This window comes from Myxocyprinus asiaticus, chromosome 19, assembly GCF_019703515.2.
Source record: "Myxocyprinus asiaticus isolate MX2 ecotype Aquarium Trade chromosome 19, UBuf_Myxa_2, whole genome shotgun sequence".
NCBI lineage: Eukaryota > Metazoa > Chordata > Actinopteri > Cypriniformes > Catostomidae > Myxocyprinus > Myxocyprinus asiaticus.
The window spans coordinates 43,724,693-43,746,459 of NC_059362.1; the positions used below are offsets into that span (position 1 = coordinate 43,724,693).

General features: G+C 37.2%; 1 protein-coding gene across 3 annotated transcripts in view; it reads right to left on the bottom strand.

Moving 5' to 3' along the window:
- The window catches only part of LOC127409656 (protein eva-1 homolog A-like), a 78,540-nt gene that overhangs the window by 15,656 nt on the left and 41,117 nt on the right, over positions 1-21,767 (bottom strand). For all 3 annotated transcript variants that reach the window (XM_051644371.1, XM_051644370.1, XM_051644372.1), the window contains 3 exons: positions 8,327-8,467; positions 7,638-7,799; positions 72-6,555 (listed from right to left, as the gene is read on the bottom strand). In XM_051644371.1, the coding sequence (XP_051500331.1) occupies positions 6,179-6,555; positions 7,638-7,799; positions 8,327-8,467 (680 nt within the window). In that variant the 3' untranslated portion in view covers positions 72-6,178. Of the gene's footprint in view, positions 6,556-7,637; positions 7,800-8,326; positions 8,468-21,767 lie in introns of those variants that run through there.

Consider the following 21,767-nt stretch of genomic DNA (forward strand, 5'->3'; position numbering starts at 1 on the left):
GACTTTTTTGTTTTGTTTTCAAATTTAGATGACCAAAACACTGGTGAACATGGCACATAATTCCTCCTCAATACGTTTCTAACATATTTTTTATTGCATTTGTCTTTTACAACATTAATGACATCAACAAAGATTGTATTACTACATGTAGAACAATGCAGCTTTTGATGGCTTTAACCTCCACGTTTTCAATTAGCGTGTAACGACAGTAAGACACCGTTTGCGGATACCATACAAATTATAGAGGAGAGCCGTAAACTGACACCTACCTGTCGCAAAATTGTCCGCGTCTTATCGGCCGTGTCTAGAAGGTAACCCCTGAGTTACCGAAAGTCTCGCGAGAGCCGCATTAACGCACGGGCTGAAGCCTAGGGGCCTACAACTCCTATGGGACCCAGCGGGAGGAGCTCGTTTAAACGCTTTCACCGGAAGACGCGGTTGTTGACACGGTGACAGTATGCAAGTGTTAAAGGCGTCTGTGTAAAAAAAAAATTGAAGGGGGCCTCAGCGGACCAGCAAGTTCATGGGCCCACAGGTACCTTAAAGCGCCCATGCAGACACTGTCTTTTGTGTTTATTTAGAGTCCCTACTTCCAGAAACCCTACATCTACCCCTACCCCTAACCTTAGCCATACCATTAAATATGACCCTTAAATCTATCCTTAGTAACAGAGAACGAGACTCTCGCGAGACTTAGGCTGCCATGGGGTTACCTTCTAGCCACGGCCTGTCCTCTCTTATCAAACAGCAATTTTATCGTTGTAAATTCCACACATCATTTATTCTAAAAGAATTGTTTACTATAAAACATGTTGAAGATCAGTGGACAGGTGGTCAATTCATTAAATGATGAGCTGTTTCCTCACAAAAGCAGTTTATTCAGCGTAATGAAGCATCTCCTCCAAAAACGACCTCTTGTGTCTTCGCTAGTGTACCGCCAAATAAAATGTCTATGGGACTGCAGCGTTATTCTATTTTAGGCTAAGCTTGAAGATTCCCCTATATAGAAGGCTTCTGGCTTTAATTTACAAATGCAGTAGATTAATGCAGTTTATTCAATGCACAATAACAGTTGGTCTCAGATTAGTAAGGCAGTGGTTGCAATAATAAAAAAAAGGTTTGATGTTGTCTTATATATATATATATATATATATATATATATATATATATATATATATATATATATATATATATATTTCCCAAAAGTCCAGCTCTGTACAAGAGCAAATATTCACATAAAAGCCATGCAGAAAAATCATTGAAAAAATAAAATAAAAGTTTGTGACATCTTAAAACATCTGCATAACAGTATTTAAGAGCTGGGGTGCAAAACAATCAACATACACAAATACATATATATTTTTGGCTTGCTTTTGAGTAGCCTACCAAGGGATTACAAAAACAATCTGTGTGGGGGCGTACACTGTTAAAAATAGGTTCCAGTTAGAAAAATATATATAGTCTGATGTCATAGGAGAACCTTTTAAAGGTGCACTCACTAATTTTGTCCTCATTAAAAAAGTTTGACTCCTAGTCAATTTAAAACACTTGTATAAAATCATGACCACTCACATAAAATGAAGAGACTCCAGTCATATCAGTAACTTTATAAAAGCTGTTTTATTCTACATGGAGAGGGGTCCCCTCATGGGGCGGCCATGTTATTATCACATGACCATCAAATACTACTACTACGGTAACGTAAAACTATTGCGTTTAAAGGATGAAGCATCCCCTCCACTAGATGTCAGTGAAAGTCCAAGACGACATAAACACTAAAATTACTAAGTGCACCTTTAAATTCCACAAATAACTTCTTAATCTTTAGAAAGCCATATGTATTGGTATTTTAAAGAACCCAGAAAAGGCAGATCAGACAAACTTACATATAATGTAACATCAATAACTTTTTTAATCTCCAAAGAACCATATAGCAACTCAAGAACACTATACAGCAAAAAAAAAAGAAAAAAAAAAGTGTTTTTGATAAGAAGGGGCTTTCACACCTAAGGACCCCTTAAATGGCTTTTATTTTTAGGAGTGAATATTAGGGTATCATGTAATTCAGGCCTCATCTAAATTCAGATTAATTGGTTCTGAGCCCTCATGTCCTGTAACAGAAATAGTCCGTAACACATTAATCACAAAAACGCTAAAGAGCATAGATTGATTGATCAGTGAATAAGTCATTGATTGATTGAGTGTGTTTAAGGCACACCACTGCTGTGCATTATGTGTTCCTATAAAAAACCTATTTGAGGTTACTGTTGCCTATTTAGAAACACTTGAAGGGCTCCTTCACTTGAATAGAAGCATTATACAGAAACACTTGAATTGCATCCCTGAGCAATCAGGCTAGCTTTTCCACAATATAAAAATATTTCATCCAAAAACAGTAACATCTGCAAAAAATACTATTTAAATATCAAAATAGATCCAATAAAGGCTGAGATGATTTTACAGCATGCCTTTTTGTTTATATATATATAAACAAAAGTTTTGAAACACTTATTTATTATAATTTTATTTTTTTTTTTATTTTTTTTTTCACATTTTAGAATAATAGTAAAGTCATTAAAACTATGGAATAACATAAATGGAACTATGGGAATTATGTTGTGACTAAACAAAAACTGTGTTATATTTTAGCATCTTCAAAGTAGTCACCCTTTGCCTAGAATTTGCAGACATGTACTCTTGACATTTTCTCAACCAACTTCTTGAGGTATCACCCTGGGATGCTTTTTAAACAGTATTGAAGGAGTTCCCATCTATGTTGGGCACTTATTGGCTGCTTTTCTTTATTATTTGGTCCAAGTCATCAATTTCAAAAACTTTTTTTATTTTAATTAAATTTTAGATTTATAATGAAATAAATTAATATGGTGGCACAATTATATTTTTGTCTACAAAACTAATTTCAAACATTTAAACATACGCCTTCAGATCAAAATATATTTAAGATCATGAGAAACATTTCAGTCAAGTGTTTCAAAACTTTTGACCGGTAGTGTATACACACACACACACACACACACACACACACACACACACACACACACACACATACAGCAGACCCAAAAAGTATTTGAAAAACCTAAGGCACTCTCAAAAATGTCTGAATGTCATTGCATTAAATAACAACAAATTAAAACAAGTGTCATTTATTTTAACAAAGAAATGATAAAACAATAGATACTGTATAAAATGTAGACAAAACTATTCAGACACTTTCTAGCTGTCAAACATTAGTGGAACATGTTCATGTTGTTCTGCTACAATTCTGCTAAAAACACCTGAAACCTGTTGATTAAAAGTCATAGCAAAAATGGCTCAGAAAAGTGAAGTTATTTCTGAGAAAAACTCTAGCATCATTTGTTTGCATATTTTGTCCAAATACTGTTTTTGTCCACTGTATGTGTGTATTTTTTTTTTTTTTTTAGGTGAAAACTGGAAGGCACATAAATTGGTGATGCTTAGAACCTTAAATGTTCCGTGTCTCTCCCTACAGAAGCAGTGCCCCGTTGCATAAAACACCTTAAGTTTTTCCCTTAAGTACACTTAAAGTGTAATTTCCCCTTATCTGAGGGAATGACTTGAGGGTGTTGCATATAATCCCAGACACTTCTCTTAGGTAAAGGAAACCGTTAAGGGATTTACTACAGTGAGTGAGGTTTTACTGTAATAAAACTCTACTGTTACCATGGACACAGCCTGTCTCTGCAAACTTTCAGAAGATCGGAAATGTCCCGACCAACACTTGGGCAATTTTACCACATAGAAAATACTTCAACTTTACACTATGATTTTATTTTAATATTAATGACTATTAAAGTTTCTCTGTATAATTATTCATGTGTAAATTATTGTCCGACCTCTTCTGAAGCAGCGCGTAAACGGCGTTGTCGTGTATCACCTGTTAGTTTTCACAGCACTTTTCAGTATGCACCAGTCACAGAAGTTTACGATTACTGCATGAATATTTTTTTCAGACTCATTTTCTGGAGGATACACAGGTGGATTTCCATTTGTATCTGAGGTACAATCCTCGAATTTAATCGATTCAAACACTTTTTTGTGTACACATTTTCCTGTGTAAACGTCCTGAGTTTCGCATGCAGACCAATTAGTGGAGGATTCTGCTTTTACGGCTTTTTGAGAAAGACACCTTTGAAAGACTGCCCGGTAAGAGTTGGATTAGAGGTGCAAGACGTTAAGATGCTTGTATAACTGTGCAGAGAACTGACTGCCATCCCAAATTAAGAATATTAGTGGTGATCAGTAGGGGTGTAGGATATGTATAAAAATTAGCGATATATCGCAAATGAACTTTTGGTATGATTTTAATTCATCCATTTGTACAGTTTATAAAGATACAGAGATCAGATGATACTGGGTGCACTTCTGGTTTGTGTGTGTTTCTATTAGATCGCCCTCCAGCTTGTTCGCGATTTCTCATATTGTATGACCGTCAAATCTGTACTCATGCAACATCTGCAACAGTTTTTCATCGCTTAAATGGCCTAAACTGGGTTCTCCCTATTGTGAAAAATTCACCTTGGCACACTATACTCTTCAATTGGTTGTATAAATGTAGCTATTTATTCATTTTTATAAACCTTTAACCTATGCTTGAGGTAAAGTTTTCCTAACCTTAGGAAATACTTAGGAAAATGGCAGTTAAGGGGCTTTATGCAACACTTAATGGTTTTTAAGGGCACACTTAAGTAAAAAATAAATACTTAAGGGAGATCATAAGGGATTGTGACGTTTTACCCATAAAAACCCTTAAGTAACACTTAAGGGTTATTTCTTGCAACACCCTTAAAGGAGCAATATGTAACATTGACATCAAGCATTAAAAATGGGTACTGCAGTCCACTCACGTGGGTTGCCAGGTTGAGGACACGCAACAGGAACGAGCAAACTGACAATGGCAAGCGACGAGCCTTACACTGTATGTTGATCAGTTAATGTATATGTTTGCAATGTTTTTATTGTTTGCAAATTATAAACCAACTCATGTGGATTTTTTTTCTTCCTTTTTCTCCCCAATTTGGAATTCCCAATGCACTCTAGGTCCTCGTGGTGGCGTAGTGACTCACCTCAATCCGGGTGGCAGAGGACGAATCTCAGTTGCCTCCGCATCTGAGATGTCAACCCGTGCATCTTATCACGTGGCGTGTTGAGCACGTTACTGCTGAGACATAGCGCGTGTGGAGGCTTCACGCCATCCACACACAACTCACCACGCGCCCCACCGAGAGCGAACCACATTATAGCGACCACGAGGAGGTTACCCCATGTGACTACCCTCCCTAGCAACCGGGCCAATTTGGTTGCTTAGGAGACCTGGCTGGAGTCACTCAGCATGCCCTGGAATTCGAACTCACGAACTCCAGGGGTGGTAGTGCTCATGTGGATTTTTTTAATAACTCTGTCAATGTTAGCTAGATGTACTGCTGGCTTCCATGGTTGCAGTGCGCTGTGTTTGCCCGCTAACTTGTTTCAAATCTGGCAACCCAGGGGGGTCAAAACTATTGGGAAATGGGCAGTGGGCGGGATCACACAGGCCAAAACACAAAAATAAATTCTGGCCCGGAACGGACATTTCAAAGTATTATATACTGGCTGTAGCATTCTTTTCGGAGAAGCCAGTATTTCAACTTAGCATGTTTCCTAAATCTCTGATAACATATTATGATAATTTTATGCTTTAGTACATTAAATATATTACATATTGCTCCTTTAAGTTTAAGGGAAACATTAGGGTGATCTTAAGGGAAAATTACACTTAAGGTGCTTTATGCAACCGGGCACATGTCCTTACTGTTTGACAGGCGCAGTGAAGGACCAATCACAGTGCTTAAAGCTTAACACACCTTTAAGAGCTGCCTACAGACTCCCAGAGCCAGTCTTTAAATGGATTACATCTCCCATGAGCCTTAGCTTCAGCCTCAGTCCAGAGAAGTGGAGGAGGTCAGAGCATTTGACCTTCACCTCAGCGTACTGAAGGTTACGCATAATGCTCGTCGTAACGAAGAGCTTATTTCCACTGCAAAGAAAAGGCGCACTTTCATGCCAAACATGGCGGTACATGCATCTTCTTTAGCTATCAGAAAACTACAACTCCCAGTAGCAGCTTTGTTTCTGGAATTGTCCAATCAGAGGCGGAGCTCTAATAGTAGCGATTTAGGCTACGAGTGCCGGGGACGTCCGGCTGTCCGTTCATCCAGATCTCTCGTATGATTCGCTCTCTCTCCTCCAGTCGTTGCGCTCGCTCCAGCTCCTCGGCCGACATGAAGACGTTTGTGTTGAGCGTGCGCTCAAACCGGCGGTGTCGGCGGGCCGAGAGGTCCGAACCCGTGTCCCAGTCTGAGTCAGAGTCAGTGGTGTCACTGTCGGAGTCCGCGGGTCGCGGCCGTTTCTTAGCGACCGCATGACGAGGTTTACAGTCCGTACGACAGGAGATCTGAACGACCAGCGCGAAGAGTGTGAGGAACAGACCAGCACACACACCACACATGAAATAGAGGGCACAATGCTCGGGATGCTCTGGGAGAGAGAGAAAACACACTTAAGTCAATAAGTAATATTAACCAATTATACCACAGCTCAAGCCCCGCCCAACATTTTTCCCAACATTACGAGTGGAATATTTTCATGCTGTTTGTAAGTTTTTACATCTATTCATTTTTATTTTAAATTGATTTATCTGTTGAATCAATAGTATCCATGTATTTGTATAAATATACAGTACATGTTTTTATTATAATTATTTTGTTTTTTTGCCATTTTGCTGTGTAATCTTTCATAATTCAAAAGAATGTTCTGGGTTCAAAGCAAGTTAAGCGTATCGTGGACAATAAATATGAATCCTTTCTCTATTTGCAAAAACAAACACAAATTGTCTTTACAGTAATGCACTTACAATGGAAGTCTATGGAGCAAGTGTGCCAGAGAGTTTAAAATCAAAATTGTACAGCTTGTATTTTTGTTATAGCACTTTTCTTTTTTTTACTCAATTTAAATCATTTTAACTTGTCCGTTAATTTGCAGAAACAAGCACAAATTGTCTTTACAGTAATGCAATAATGGAAGTCTATGGGGCAAGTGTGTCGGAGGGTTTAAAAGTAGAAATGTGCAGCTTGTATTTTTGCTGAAGCATTTTTTTTCACTCATTTTGAATCATTTTAACTCGTCCCTTAATTTGCAAAAAAATAAATAAAAAAAAACAAAATAAAAAGAAGCACAAATTGTGTTTACAGTAGTGCCACTGTATAATGGAAGTCAATGGGGCAAGTGTGCCGGAGGATTTAAAAGCTGAAATGTGCAGCTTGTATTTTTGTTAGAGCACTTATATAAAACCTTCTGTACAAAAATGTGTGTTATATGATCTGTAAAATTGTCTAAATAATCCTTGTAGTGATGGGACTACTTTTCTAGGCGGATGAACTTTCAATAGATTTCAATGGTAAATGCATTATTGTAAAGGCGAGTTCTGTTTGTTTTTGTTTTTTCAGGGATGAGTAAAAATCATTTTTTGTTGTAATCAACAATATGTCCCAGATGTTGTCCAATGAGCCTAAGAACATTCTTTTAAATGAGTGATGCACAGCGGTTATTTGTATTGTTACCTGTAATGTAGGTGTATGCTGCTAGTGCGCTGCTGATGAGAGCCATTGCTGGTCTGCTTACGGTGGAGACGGTAGGGTTTGGATCACTGTCTCTCTCTCGTTCTTTAGACTGATCCGGTTCTTCTGAATACAAACCAAAAGTCTGGCCTCGTGTCGACCTCCCTGTGAAATTCACATGATCATCTGGTGTTTATTTAACAGCGCTGAGCTGAATTAACCAATAACCATGAGATCTTTACAAAACATGATGAACATGATCAGAGTTTATGTGTCTATGAATACAGAGTTAAAATGCCTGGGGCTTTTAATTATTTAAAAATAGGCTGATTTACATAAATATTTAATTAAATGTCTATCTGTCTCCCATTATCATTGGGTGTGTGCTCTTAATATATTAAACAAAATGTTTTAAATAATGGCATAATGAATATTCTGGAGAACCATATTCTATAGAAGAAATTAGTCACCAACAGTCATCTGGACAGCACAAATTAAATAACCAAACTCACATTAAAATCTGTCATATAACAAATGTTTTCTTGATTAACAGGAAATGCATTTATGGGCATTTAGTCCATTTTTTTCTTCTTCTTCTTCTTCTTCTTTCTTTCTTTCTTTTTTTGTTTTTTTTTTCAGATTTTTGGCCAAAGTATATTGTTTCAAGAGTTCAGCTGGAGTTGAAATCTTACCTGGCACAGTGTCTGAAGTCAAAGGCGGGGTCCCGTCAGGGGGGCCGCTGTCTCCCACCACGTTGGGGTCATGAGGCAGAGAGGGGGGAGAGGGGAACGACGGGCGCCTGGAAACTGATTCCTGAAGGAGTTTCTTTGGAACTAAAGAGAAAGGGATTCAATCAAACATTATTCAGTCATTTCCCAAAAATCATGCTTATATTCTCATAAATCACCTTTCTACCCCCTTACACACACACACAAACTCACTCACAATGCATTAGAGACAACATTCCATCCGCTTATGATGTGGTGAGTTTGGTGACCACAAGTCTGTTCAACACACACACACACACACACACACACATGTCGGTGCAGCTATCATTATGAAGACTCTCCATAGACATAATGATTTTTATACTGTATGAACTATAGATTCTATCCCCTAACCCTACCCCTACCCCTAAACCTAACCCTCACAAAAAACTTTCTGCATTTTTACATTTTCAATAAAACATCGTTTAGTATGTTTTTAAGCGGTTTGAATTATGGGGACACTAGAAATGTCCTCATAAACCACATTTATTTGTAATTACCAGTTTGTAACCTAACAAACGTCCTCGTAAACCACCCAAACCTGTACACACACACAAACACACACACATACACACAAACACACACACTCCTATCATTCTGAAGACTCTCTATAGACATAATGGTTTTTATACTGTACAAACTATACATGTATATTCTATCCTCTAACCCTAAACCTAACCCTCATAGAAACCTTTTGGTATGTTTTTTAAGCTGTTTGAATTACAGGGACATAATACCCTTGAAATTACTAGTGTGTAACCTACAAAAATGCCCTCGTAAACCACAAAAACCAACTCACACACACACACAAATATGCCTTTGTGTAGTATAAACAGTGAAACAAAAAGCAAAATATTTGTATCCATACGCAGCAATCATCGGGAGAAACTGACCACAACTGACAAATTTGACAAAAATACATCCGGTAGATGCAGTGGATAAAGTTGTTTCGGTGGTAAATCTCATCTTCCGTAAATACGGTGACACAGTTTTGAGGATTTTCTTTAGTTATAGCGCATTGTCTTGGTGTCCAATAGAGCGCAACAGTCTGGTTCCCCAAGTAAAAATCCAATTCCATTTTCACTTATTTTTAACAATATTTTTATACACTTTAAAAGACAGACCTACCGTGAGCTCCAAAGTTGTTAATCAATGGAATATTATTCTGCTGAAAGTGTCGGTCAATGTTATTTCAACTTAATTTCTGAAAAATTGTGTTTAACCCCTTAAACTCTGTTGGACACGCTGGCGGGTCCAAAGGGGGGCACTATACCGTAAAAAATGTTTACGTTTAAAACGATAAAGTTCCCGTATACATAAATCAGGCATATTAGGTATCATTTGAAAGCTTAGAATCTGAACTTTTCAGATATAACCATTACTTCAGTATTTGTTACTCAAAACATCAAAACATTCACGTTGAAAATTAGCGCCCCCTAGAGGTAATGGGGTAGAAATATTTATATGACAAAAAAGTCCTCCACATAGCACCTAAATGGACAAGTCATATATCAAATAAAAGCTCTCGTTCTCAGAATTGCGACTGTATAGTTTATTTGGTTTCCTTAATACCACAGTTTGAAAGATTTAAAAAGAATCACAAAGTGAAATATGATTTCTGTCAGTCATCAAATACAAATGTCTCTTTTATGCGCCGATCACTGCTGCTAAAAACTTTATATCTGCTTTTTACGTTTTCTAAAAAATGAGCCATTGTTTACTGATATGTGAGCTTACAAAATATATCATCCAGCAGGAAATCATGATAAACAAATCATCGGAAATATATGTTATCGACTACTGATGATAAAATGTTATACATCATCGCGAAGGGGAAGATCTCAGCTTTCTAATGAGCTTCTAGTCCACTCAGAGATCGAGATATTCGATGAAATAATGAGGGTGTTGCATGAACTGAAAATAAGACTGAATGTCTATGGACGATCACATCTGTGAGGGTTAAAATGTGTTAGAGCGCCACCCACATTTCAGATCTGTATATTGTGATGGAATGTAATGGAGAAATTTATTTATTTATTTATTTATTTTTTATAGTGCTTGCTGCCATCTAGTGGAATAAAATAAGACTTTTCAAAGTGAGGTAGAGTGAACAGAACCAGAATACATGTTTAAAAAGTTAGATTTATTTTTATTTTTGTCTGAAAAAAATTAAACCAATTTTTTGCAATTAGTCCACAGTATGTGTGAATGGTGAGTTTTTAAATTTGAGTGTGAAAAACTGTGGGCAGCAGCCCAAAACTGCACCAGAGTAGCGAAATTCACTACCCATGATCCTAAAAGGGAAAATATTGGCTCATATCTGCTAAATGTGGTGACAAATCAAAATGTTTTTTGATTTTGTTTTGTTAGGAGTGTCTCTAAGCTAAATTTCATGCAAATCGAACAACATGTAAATTCGCCTTTATAGCGCCACCTAGAGTCGGTCCTGTGCCTGTGCGCTTGTCTGAGTAGTGGATGTGATTTTGGACCATTCTACCAACTTTGGGGCCTCTAATATTTACATTGTCTGACTTCCAAACTGTTTTATGGCAGAGAAGTAATAAAACTGGATAAAAACTTTAATGCTTGGACCACTGAAAAGGGCTGGCAACGACAATCAAAAAGAGACATTTTGTGCAGACACACACACACACACACACACACAAAGAAACACACTTCCAGTAACACACAGCATTTATCTGAAACCCACTCTGAATAAACATGGCACCAAATGTACCAAAACAGATTTCAGTTGAGCTCTAGAGAGTCTGGAAACAGCCTGCGGACACACACACACACACACACATATACACTATGACAATACATCTCCTTATGGAGGCTGAAACACTTACTGGTGCCAGTTACTGTTGGCTGAGTTATTACCAACTCTCTCTCTCTCTCTCTCTCTCTCTCTCTCACACACACACACACACTGCAGGTTTCTGTCTGTCTCTAGGGGAGGTCAAACTACAGAGTAAAATCACAGACTGACACAATAATCACTGTGTGTGTGTGTGTGTGTGTGTGTGTGTGTGTGTAATGCCCCTGGAGCAATTACAGAGCACTGATTGGGGGTAACTGAAGGCACATGTGTGTGCATATTAATGTGTGTGTGTGTGTGTGTGTGTGTGTGTATGTGTGTGTGTATTTGTATGTATATACTGTGTGTACATACAGGTATGTGTGTGTGAATTCATGAAACATTCTTAAAGGGACATTCCAGGTTTAATACAAGTTTATCTGAACATTGGCATAATATTGATTACCACAAAAAAATTTTCTTTAAAATTTTCTTTAAAAAACAAAAATGGAGGTAACAGTGAGGCACTTACAATGGAAGTGAATGGGGCCAATTTTTGGAGGGTTTAAAGGCAGAAACATGAAGCTTATAATTTTATAAAAGCACTTACATTAATTCTTCTGTTAAAACTCATGTATTATTTGAGCTGTAAAGTTGTTTAAATCATCATTTTTGTGGGATTACAGGGTTTATGCCGTTTCGTTATCATGACAACAAAGTTATATCATTTACATTTATGATATAAAATGTGGATATATCTTTACACAGAAAAGGTTAGTCAGTGATTTCATCACACTAAAATCATGTTAACACACATATTGTTTACGTCTTGTGGCTATACTTTTAAAACAGTGAGTATTTTAATGTTTACGGGTTGGCCCCCATTGACTTCCATTATAAGTGCCTCACTGTAACCCAGATATTTGGAGGGACAAGTCGAAATAATTTTTTGTGGTTATCAACATTATGCCAGAAATGCTGTCGATTGAGCTTGAACTTGTATTAAACCCGGAATATTCCTAAACTTTTAATGAATGGAAAAGAATGTTAGATGACGACAAAACGAGAATAACTGATAGGAAAGAAAAAAAAAATGAAATCTCTTTAATATCTCAAACGGTTAATTGCTTAATTTCTGCAATATGAACTCAAACAAATTTTCTCATCAGACTCTTCCAAGACCAAATTATCTGAGCTACGCTTTGTATATTAATCACATACTGCATGTCAAAAACTGTCAGTAACATCAGCTCATTTATTTGTTTATTGGTTTCTCGACCAGTGTCAGATGGGGGTAATGTTCTGGAAACCTGTTTGACACTAGTGGCTCAGAAATGACACACTTCAGCTTTAAACAAAGCAAAACACAGAAAGAAAAAAGTGAAGGTTAGAAACAGAGAGAGAATGGATCTTTACAAAACATGATGAACATGATCAGAGTTAATTTGTCTATTAATACAGAGTTTAAATGCCATGGGCTTTTAGGAATATTCCGGTCATCAAACCATTCCACCACACCATGTGTGTGTGTGTGTTTTCTCTGGCATAGTGCAGCTCTATTATGTGCTGTACACCAGTGTTGCCAGATCTTGCTTGGAAAAACAAGCAACCTTGTCTGACAAAACAAGGCTAAAATAGGCAACTTGCCTCAATAAAATACACCCAAATTAACAAACCCAGATTTTGTACTTCCAGGCAGAGTTTTTCTGATTTGTTGTATTACAAACTTGAATAAACAGGCATTAAACAAAGCTGCATCTTGGTGCAATATCTTTTAAATAATCATATTCTTACAAAAATAATTGAAATGTTTTACATATAAAACTGGTCACCTAAATCAATGAATAAATCTCTCACAAGTGTACATTTACATCTATGGGGAAAGTAAAAAAGTCTTCATTTATGCATCACTGAAGTCGGGAAAAAAGACAAAATGGATGATAGAAAAAACAAACTATATTTTAAACAAATTACAGTGGTGATATAAAACACCTGTATAACTGAAAATGTTGTATGACAAATTTCAATCAAATTGAATTGAGTATTTTATGCATATAAATATGCATATTTATTTATAAGCTACTATATAAAAAAACAAGCCCAGAGTTGCTTATAATAAAAGGACATGGCAACGTTGATCCTAGCATGAAACACACTTAACTCACTGAAATGTGGAATTCTGGGACAGCTGGAGTCATCGCTGCTAAAATAAAGACATCTACTAATAACTTCAGCAATCTCTGTGTCTGTGTGTGTGTGTGTGTGTGTGTGCGTGTCATTCTAATATAAACATCAGTGAACAGAATGCCAGCCAAATCTCAGACAACACACACATGTAACATCACACACTCCTCCAAACCAGAGAGACGATGACTCAAAATATCTCTGTGCAAACAAGTGGTGTTTGATAAGGCTATTAGGGATTTGAACAAACTAACCCTAAGCATTGAGCTTTAGTGTGCAACTTATACTGCTATGTTTTGTGCTACAGACATGAATGACACCTCAAATCATGTAGTTTGTAGATGAAAGGTGGCTGAAAAAAAACAGAAGAACAAAATGATTTCATCTAGAACCGGAACCGGAACTGAATGATTTGAACGACTCCGAGTTCCGTTAATGTTTCTCAGAAGTGCATTCTTCAAGCATTCGATGGAACACCATGCTAAAATACTTTCAAAGTGTTTCCTGTTCTACCATTCAGTAGCACTGTAACACCGCTACTAAATCAGCAGTGTGAAACACAGTGAGACCGGTGTAGTCTGATTCCTGAACGAATGAGTTTTATGTGCTTGTTCTGTTGAATTTACAGCCCGAAGCACACATCGCAACCATAGTAGTCCAAATCCCAAACAAATGACTCTTATGAGCCTTTAAAAAAAAAAAAATCTACAGCATGAAACACACAGCGTGACCAGTGCATTCTGATTCCAGGATGAATGACTCTAATGAATCAGTTCTTTTGAATCTACAGCACGAAACACAGCGTGACCAGTGCATTCTGATTCCTGAATGAATGACTCTAATGAATCAGTTCTTTTGAATCTACAGCACGAAACACAGTGCGACCAGTGCATTCTGAATCCTGAATGAATGACTCTAATGAATCAGTTCTTTTGAATCTACAGCACGAAACACAGCGTGACCAGTGCATTCTGATTCCTGAATGAATGACTCTAATGAATCAGTTCTTTTGAATCTACAGCATGAAACACACAGCGTGACCAGTGCATTCTGATTCCAGGATGAATGACTCTAATGAATCAGTTCTTTTGAATCTACAGCATGAAACACACAGCGTGACCAGTGCATTCTGATTCTTGGATGAATGACTCTAATGAATCAGTTCTTTTGAATCTACAGCATGAAACACACAGCGTGACCAGTGCATTCTGATTCTTGGACGAATGACTCTAATGAATCAGTTCTTTTGAATCTACAGCATGAAACACACAGCATGACCAGTGCATTCTGATTCTTGGATGAATGACTCTAATGAATCAGTTCTTTTGAATCTACAGCACGAAACACAGTGCAACCAGTGCATTCTGAATCCTGAATGAATGACTCTAATGAATCAGTTCTTTTGAATCTACAGCACGAAACACAGCGCGACCAGTGCATTCTGATTCCTGAATGAATGACTCTAATGAATCAGTTCTTTTGAATCTACAGCATGAAACACACAGCGTGACCAGTGCATTCTGATTCTTGGATGAATGACTCTAATGAATCAGTTCTTTTGAATCTACAGCATGAAACACACAGCGCGACCAGTGCATACTGATTCCTGGATGAATGACTCTAATGAATCAGTTCTTTTGAATCTACAGCATGAAACACACAGTGCGACCAGTGCATACTGATTCCTTGATGAATGACTCTAATGAATCAGTTCTTTTGAATCTACAGCATGAAACACACAGCGCGACCAGTGCATTCTGATTCCAGGATGAATGACTCTAATGAATCAGTTCTTTTGAATCTACAACATGAAACACACAGCGTGACCAGTGCATTCTGATTCCAGGATGAATGACTCTAATGAATCAGTTCTTTTGAATCTACGGCATGAAACACACAGCGTGACCAGTGCATACTGATTCTTGGATGAATGACTCTAATGAATCAGTTCTTTTGAATCTACAGCACGAAACACAGTGCGACCAGTGCATTCTGAATCCTGAATGAATGACTCTAATGAATCAGTTCTTTTGAATCTACAGCACGAAACACAGCGCGACCAGTGCATTCTGATTCCTGAATGAATGACTCTAATGAATCAGTTCTTTTGAATCTACAGCATGAAACACACAGCGTGACCAGTGCATTCTGATTCTTGGATGAATGACTCTAATGAATCAGTTCTTTTGAATCTACAGCATGAAACACACAGCGCGACCAGTGCATACTGATTCCTGGATGAATGACTCTAATGAATCAGTTCTTTTGAATCTACAGCATGAAACACACAGTGCGACCAGTGCATACTGATTCCTTGATGAATGACTCTAATGAATCAGTTCTTTTGAATCTACAGCATGAAACACACAGCGCGACCAGTGCATTCTGATTCCAGGATGAATGACTCTAATGAATCAGTTCTTTTGAATCTACAACATGAAACACACAGCGTGACCAGTGCATTCTGATTCCAGGATGAATGACTCTAATGAATCAGTTCTTTTGAATCTACGGCATGAAACACACAGCGTGACCAGTGCATACTGATTCTTGGATGAATGACTCTAATGAATCAGTTCTTTTGAATCTACAGCACGAAACACAGTGCGACCAGTGCATTCTGAATCCTGAATGAATGACTCTAATGAATCAGTTCTTTTGAATCTACAGCACGAAACACAGCGCGACCAGTGCATTCTGATTCCTGAATGAATGACTCAAATGAATCAGTTCTTTTGAATCTACAGCATGAAACACACAGCGTGACCAGTGCATTCTGATTCTTGGATGAATGACTCTAATGAATCAGTTCTTTTGAATCTACAGCATGAAACACACAGCGCGACCAGTGCATACTGATTCCTGGATGAATGACTCTAATGAATCAGTTCTTTTGAATCTACAGCATGAAACACACAGTGCGACCAGTGCATACTGATTCCTTGATGAATGACTCTAATGAATCAGTTCTTTTGAATCTACAGCATGAAACACACAGCGCGACCAGTGCATTCTGATTCCAGGATGAATGACTCTAATGAATCAGTTCTTTTGAATCTACAACATGAAACACACAGCGTGACCAGTGCATTCTGATTCCAGGATGAATGACTCTAATGAATCAGTTCTTTTGAATCTACGGCATGAAACACACAGCGTGACCAGTGCATACTGATTCCTGGATGAATGACTCTAATGAATCAGTTCTTTTGAATCTACAGCACGAAACACAGCGCGACCAGTGCATTCTGAATCCTGAATGAATGACTCTAATGAATCAGTTCTTTTGAATCTACAGCACGAAACACACAGGGTGACCAGTGCATTCTGATTCCAGGATGAATGACTCTAATGAATCAGTTCTTTTGAATCTACAGCATGAAACACACAGCGTGACCAGTGCATTCTGATTCTTGGATGAATGACTCTAATGAATCAGTTCTTTTGAAACTACAGTACGAAACACATCGTGACCAGTGCATTCTGATTCCCGAATGAATGACTCTAATGAATCAGTTCTTTTGAATCTACAGCATGAAACACACAGCGTGACCAGTGCATTCTGATTCCAGGATGAATGACTCTAATGAATCAGTTCTTTTGAATCTACAGCATGAAACACACAGCGTGACCAGTGCATTCTGATTCTTGGATGAATGACTCTAATGAATCAGTTCTTTTGAATCTACAGCATGAAACACACAGCGTGACCAGTGCATTCTGATTTCTGGATGAATGACTCTAATGAATCAGTTCTATTGAATCTACAGCATGAAACACACAGCACGACCAGTGCATTCTGATTGAATGACTCTAATGAATCAGTTCTTTTGAATCTACAGCATGAAACACACAGCGCGACCAGTGCATTCTGATTCCTGGATGAATGACTCTAATGAATCAGTTCTTTTGAATCTACAGCACGAAACACACAGCGCGACCAGTGTAGTTAGATTCCTGAACAAATTACTCTTTTGAGTCGGTTCTTTTGAATCTACAGCGCAAAACAAAGTACGACCAGTGTAGCCCGATTCCTGAACAAATGATTCTTATGAGCCTGTTCTTTTTGGATCTACAGCATGAAACACACAGCTCGACCAGTGCATTCTGATTCCCAGACGAATGACTCCAGTGAGTCGGTTCTTTTGAATCTACAGCGTGAAACACACAGCGTGGCCAGTGTAGAACGATTTCTGAACAAATGATTCATATGAGCCAGTTCTTTTGAATCTACAGCATGAAACACAGCGTGACCAGTGCATTCTGATTCCCGAACGAATGACTCCAATGAATCGGTTCTTTTGAATCTACAGCGCAAAACACAGTGCGACCAATGTAGTTCAATTCCTGAACAAATGATTCTTATGAACCGGTTCTTTTGAATTTACAGTGTGCAACATACAGTGCTTGCTACCGAACTAATGACTCTTATCAGTCGGTTCTTTTTAGTGAATCAAAAACGTATTGAACCGGATCATTTTCGACTCAAAATGAAGTGTTACTGTTTTATGTATACTGACAGGATGATTGTTGATATGACATTGTGTAGTTAAAGTTTACACATTAAGAGTTTCGATGTAATGAGTGGTATTTTTTTTTTTTATTATTATTGAATGAATAAAATATCTTAATTAAAAAGTATATGTAAACAAACAACTTTTGCAAGAATCTGTTCTGTTAAAATCTGAAATTATCTAATCACTTGGTAACAGGCTGCTGAGGGCAATAAATTCAATAAGAATTGCAGTTTTATTTCCAAATATTTCTTCCTCAAAGGTACTAAAAGAATTGTTAATGGAACTGTTAAGGAATCGTAACTGGAATCGTTAAATTCCTTGTGGCCCATCCCTGATTGTGGAATTGAGTTGCATATATATATTGTTTTTTTTTTATAATTATTTTTTGGCCTTTTCTGGCTTTATTAGCGAGAGGACAGTGGAGAGGTGACAGGAAATGGGAATGGGAAAGGACCTCACGAGTCAGGACTCGTACTCGGGTCACCCGTGATGCATCAGCATTATATGTCATGAGTGCAGCCCGTTAGGCTATGGCTCAGACGAGTTGTGTGTATATATAAGCATGTGTGTGGCCAGTACGGCTAGGAAAATGCATACACTGCACATTTGCTGACCTTCAGAACCACCGTGGCATTTCAAAGACAGAAAGTGATGAGAGATTGATAGTATAAGGTCTCATATCCCACTGAAAGACCCGCCTGTGTGTGTATTTACAGAAGAAACCACTGTTCCCTTCTCTCTCTTTCATTAGTGTAGGTGTAGGAGTGATAATTAGTTGTGTTTCTTGTTGTGTAATAGTGTTTAGTCTTGGTCAGCACAATCTTTAATTGTTTGACATTTATTCTCCTGTCCATCTAAAACTCCCAGCATAAGGCACACACTCCTTAAAGGAATAGTTCCCCCCAAAAATAAAATTCCGTCATTTTTTTACTCACGTTCATGGTGTTCTAAACCCGTATGACTTACTTTCTTCCATGGAAAACAAAAGTAGATGTTAGGCAGAATAACAGCATCAGTCACCATTCACTTTTATTGTACGGATAAGAACAGTTCAGATATTCAGTGAAAAATCTCCTTTTGTTTTCCACAGAAAAAGAAAACCGTACGGGTTTAGAACAACATGAGGGTGAGTAAATGATGTACATTTTTAGGTGGACTATCCCTTTAAATTTTTTCACATTTTTCCTGTTGACATTTAGTCAATCAAAAAATTTTCAGAGGTCATCTCAAGTCAGAATTTGAGTTTTATGTTTTCTTTACAGCATTCAATATAGCACCTGCCCAGTTGCCTGCAGTCACATCTGTACGAGCAGTTCAGCTCACACACACCAAACACAAAATGACTGAAAACAACGCTCAGACAAAACCCTGGAGATCAAACACAGACATTCTGTTCATACAAACAACAACTGTACAGACAAAAATACACACAGAGCCAGTGAGAGGGGGGTGAATGAAATACACACAACTGCTGTGAGAAATGATCAACTCTGGGAAATTTCGTGTCCCAGGGATTGATTTTTATTGAAACAGATTTCAACTTTTGTCTTTTTGTTATATGAAGGTCACATTAAAACTGAATTAGAAACTTTTTACCAGGGCTTCATCATTTATTACATAAATGCCTGTTTTTTCTAGATTTGACTTTTTTAGCCTTGTCCCAGACCCAGACTTTCAAAATTAAACAATGAAAATCCATTATAAAAATACAAATTATTGCATGTTTAAAACTATGATCATCTAAACAAAGAGTGAAATAAACAAACCATTTCAATATCTAATGTGCAAAAATGATTTCTATCAATCTTTCAAAAATTACGACTATCCAACAATTGTGGCGTCATTTCCAAATATCAAACAATTTTGCCCCTAATTATGTTTTTTTTTCCCCAAAATAAGTTAGTGTACTTGTTAACCAAGTGGACAAAATTGTAAGTGAAGAGCATGCTTGAGATGAAATATGAGACAAGAGATGTTTGAATAAAACAAAGGAAAATAATGATAAATAGCAATTGTAAGCAGAATATTTTTATTGGGTGTAATTTCCAATAAAACTGTAATTTTGCCAAATTATGCAAAAAGTGTGAAAATATTATTTAGTTGTGTGTATTTAGGATACATGAAATGTTAGCTATGCCTTAGCAAGAAAAAGGAGTCAGACATTTAATATATATATATATATATATATATAAAATACATTTTTCATCAGCATCATTTCCACCACAGAATTCTATTAAATACAATGCAGAATTTGAGATGTGATGGAAATGACACTGTGATGGGAATTTTCATGACTTTAAAAAAAAAAAAAAAAAAGACAGTAAATCTACAGTGCTAAAAGTGCCCAAAGTTGAAGAAACACCCCAAAAAATACAGTACCACAGTACAGCACAAACTACAGAGAGATTATCAGACAAACAGACAGAGATCAACAGAATCTAATCATGAGAGTATTTCTGGTGATAATTCACTTTAAACATAAAATGCCATGAAATAAATAAACTTCACCCCCATATGACAGTTTTAGGCAGCACAGAGAAGCGTTCGCTTCAGATAGGTTCACGATCTGGCTCGGTATCTTCAGCAGGTGGAGCGCGAGCATGGCGGCCGCGTGCTTTCAGTCAATGGCAGAGATCGGTTCTGTTGTCTGCATCGCGGTTACTGGCTCCCTTCCTGGACATGTACCACTGTTCACGTTCGGAGTGGACCACACTCGGCATTTAACTGCAGCAGCGACAAGTGACCATTAACTTCTGATACGCCTCGTGTCCGTTTCATTTGCGCGAGCTTCATAGTGCACGTAAACCTCTATCAATAGCCGTCCAATGACAGACCATCTTATATCTCTTTCAAGTAGGGAGAGGGTGTGTGTCTTAAAATTGAGTTGAAAGTTCATGGGTTGCTCCCACATGTCAGCTGTCCAATGGCATTTTTAAACTCGATTGTCAAATGGATAAAGAAAAGCCATAGTAAAGAGAAAAGCCATTGGCAAATAGACAAAGAAAAGCAATTGTCAAATTGGGGTGAATTAAATAAACACATTTAAACATGCCTATTTATTTGTCCATTTATAAATTGGTTTATTTATCCACATTTTTATTTTAAAATTAATAGACTGATCATTTATTTCTTCATTCTTTTTAATTGGCACTCCACGGCTTCCATACAGTTTATCTAAAAACTTATCTTGTGTTATTACAGACAATCCAGAGCAGAATAATAGTTTTAATGACACATAAAACAGATACAAACACAAGGCCTCAGATTAAATCATGGTTTCATCCTCAGAAACAGGTGATGTGTGTGTGTGTGTGGATAAAGCATAAAAGGGACACAGCTGTTATCATTACAAAGCTAATATTAGACCCTAACATGAAAACTGCAACTCGGTAGAATAAAGAATAAAGTTACTATACCTACATTTTAGCTAAATGATTTTTATGTGACACGTTGTACATATCGCGGCAGTTTCCTTGTGAAATAAACACTAGAGGTGCTAAAACAACAACAACCAATTTTATTCCCTTTTACACAAATCATGAGTAGGGCTGGCTATTTATACAGATTTCATGATTCAATTTGGATTTATAAGCTCTCGATTCATATGGGTATATTTAAGTTATAATGTCTTAAAATGTCTATAAAATATACATACAGTATGAAAGAAATCCTCTCCCAGCTAATGCTGTTGATTATAAAGAGGACCTTCTAACTAGGTACATTACGATAATATTTCGCAAATTATATTTGATTTGTTTTTCAGCATTTTGGTAACATTTTAGCTATATAAAAATGTACAAATCCATGTATTCCATCAATAAATAAGATATTATATTGCATATATTATATTTTGTTACATGTTTAT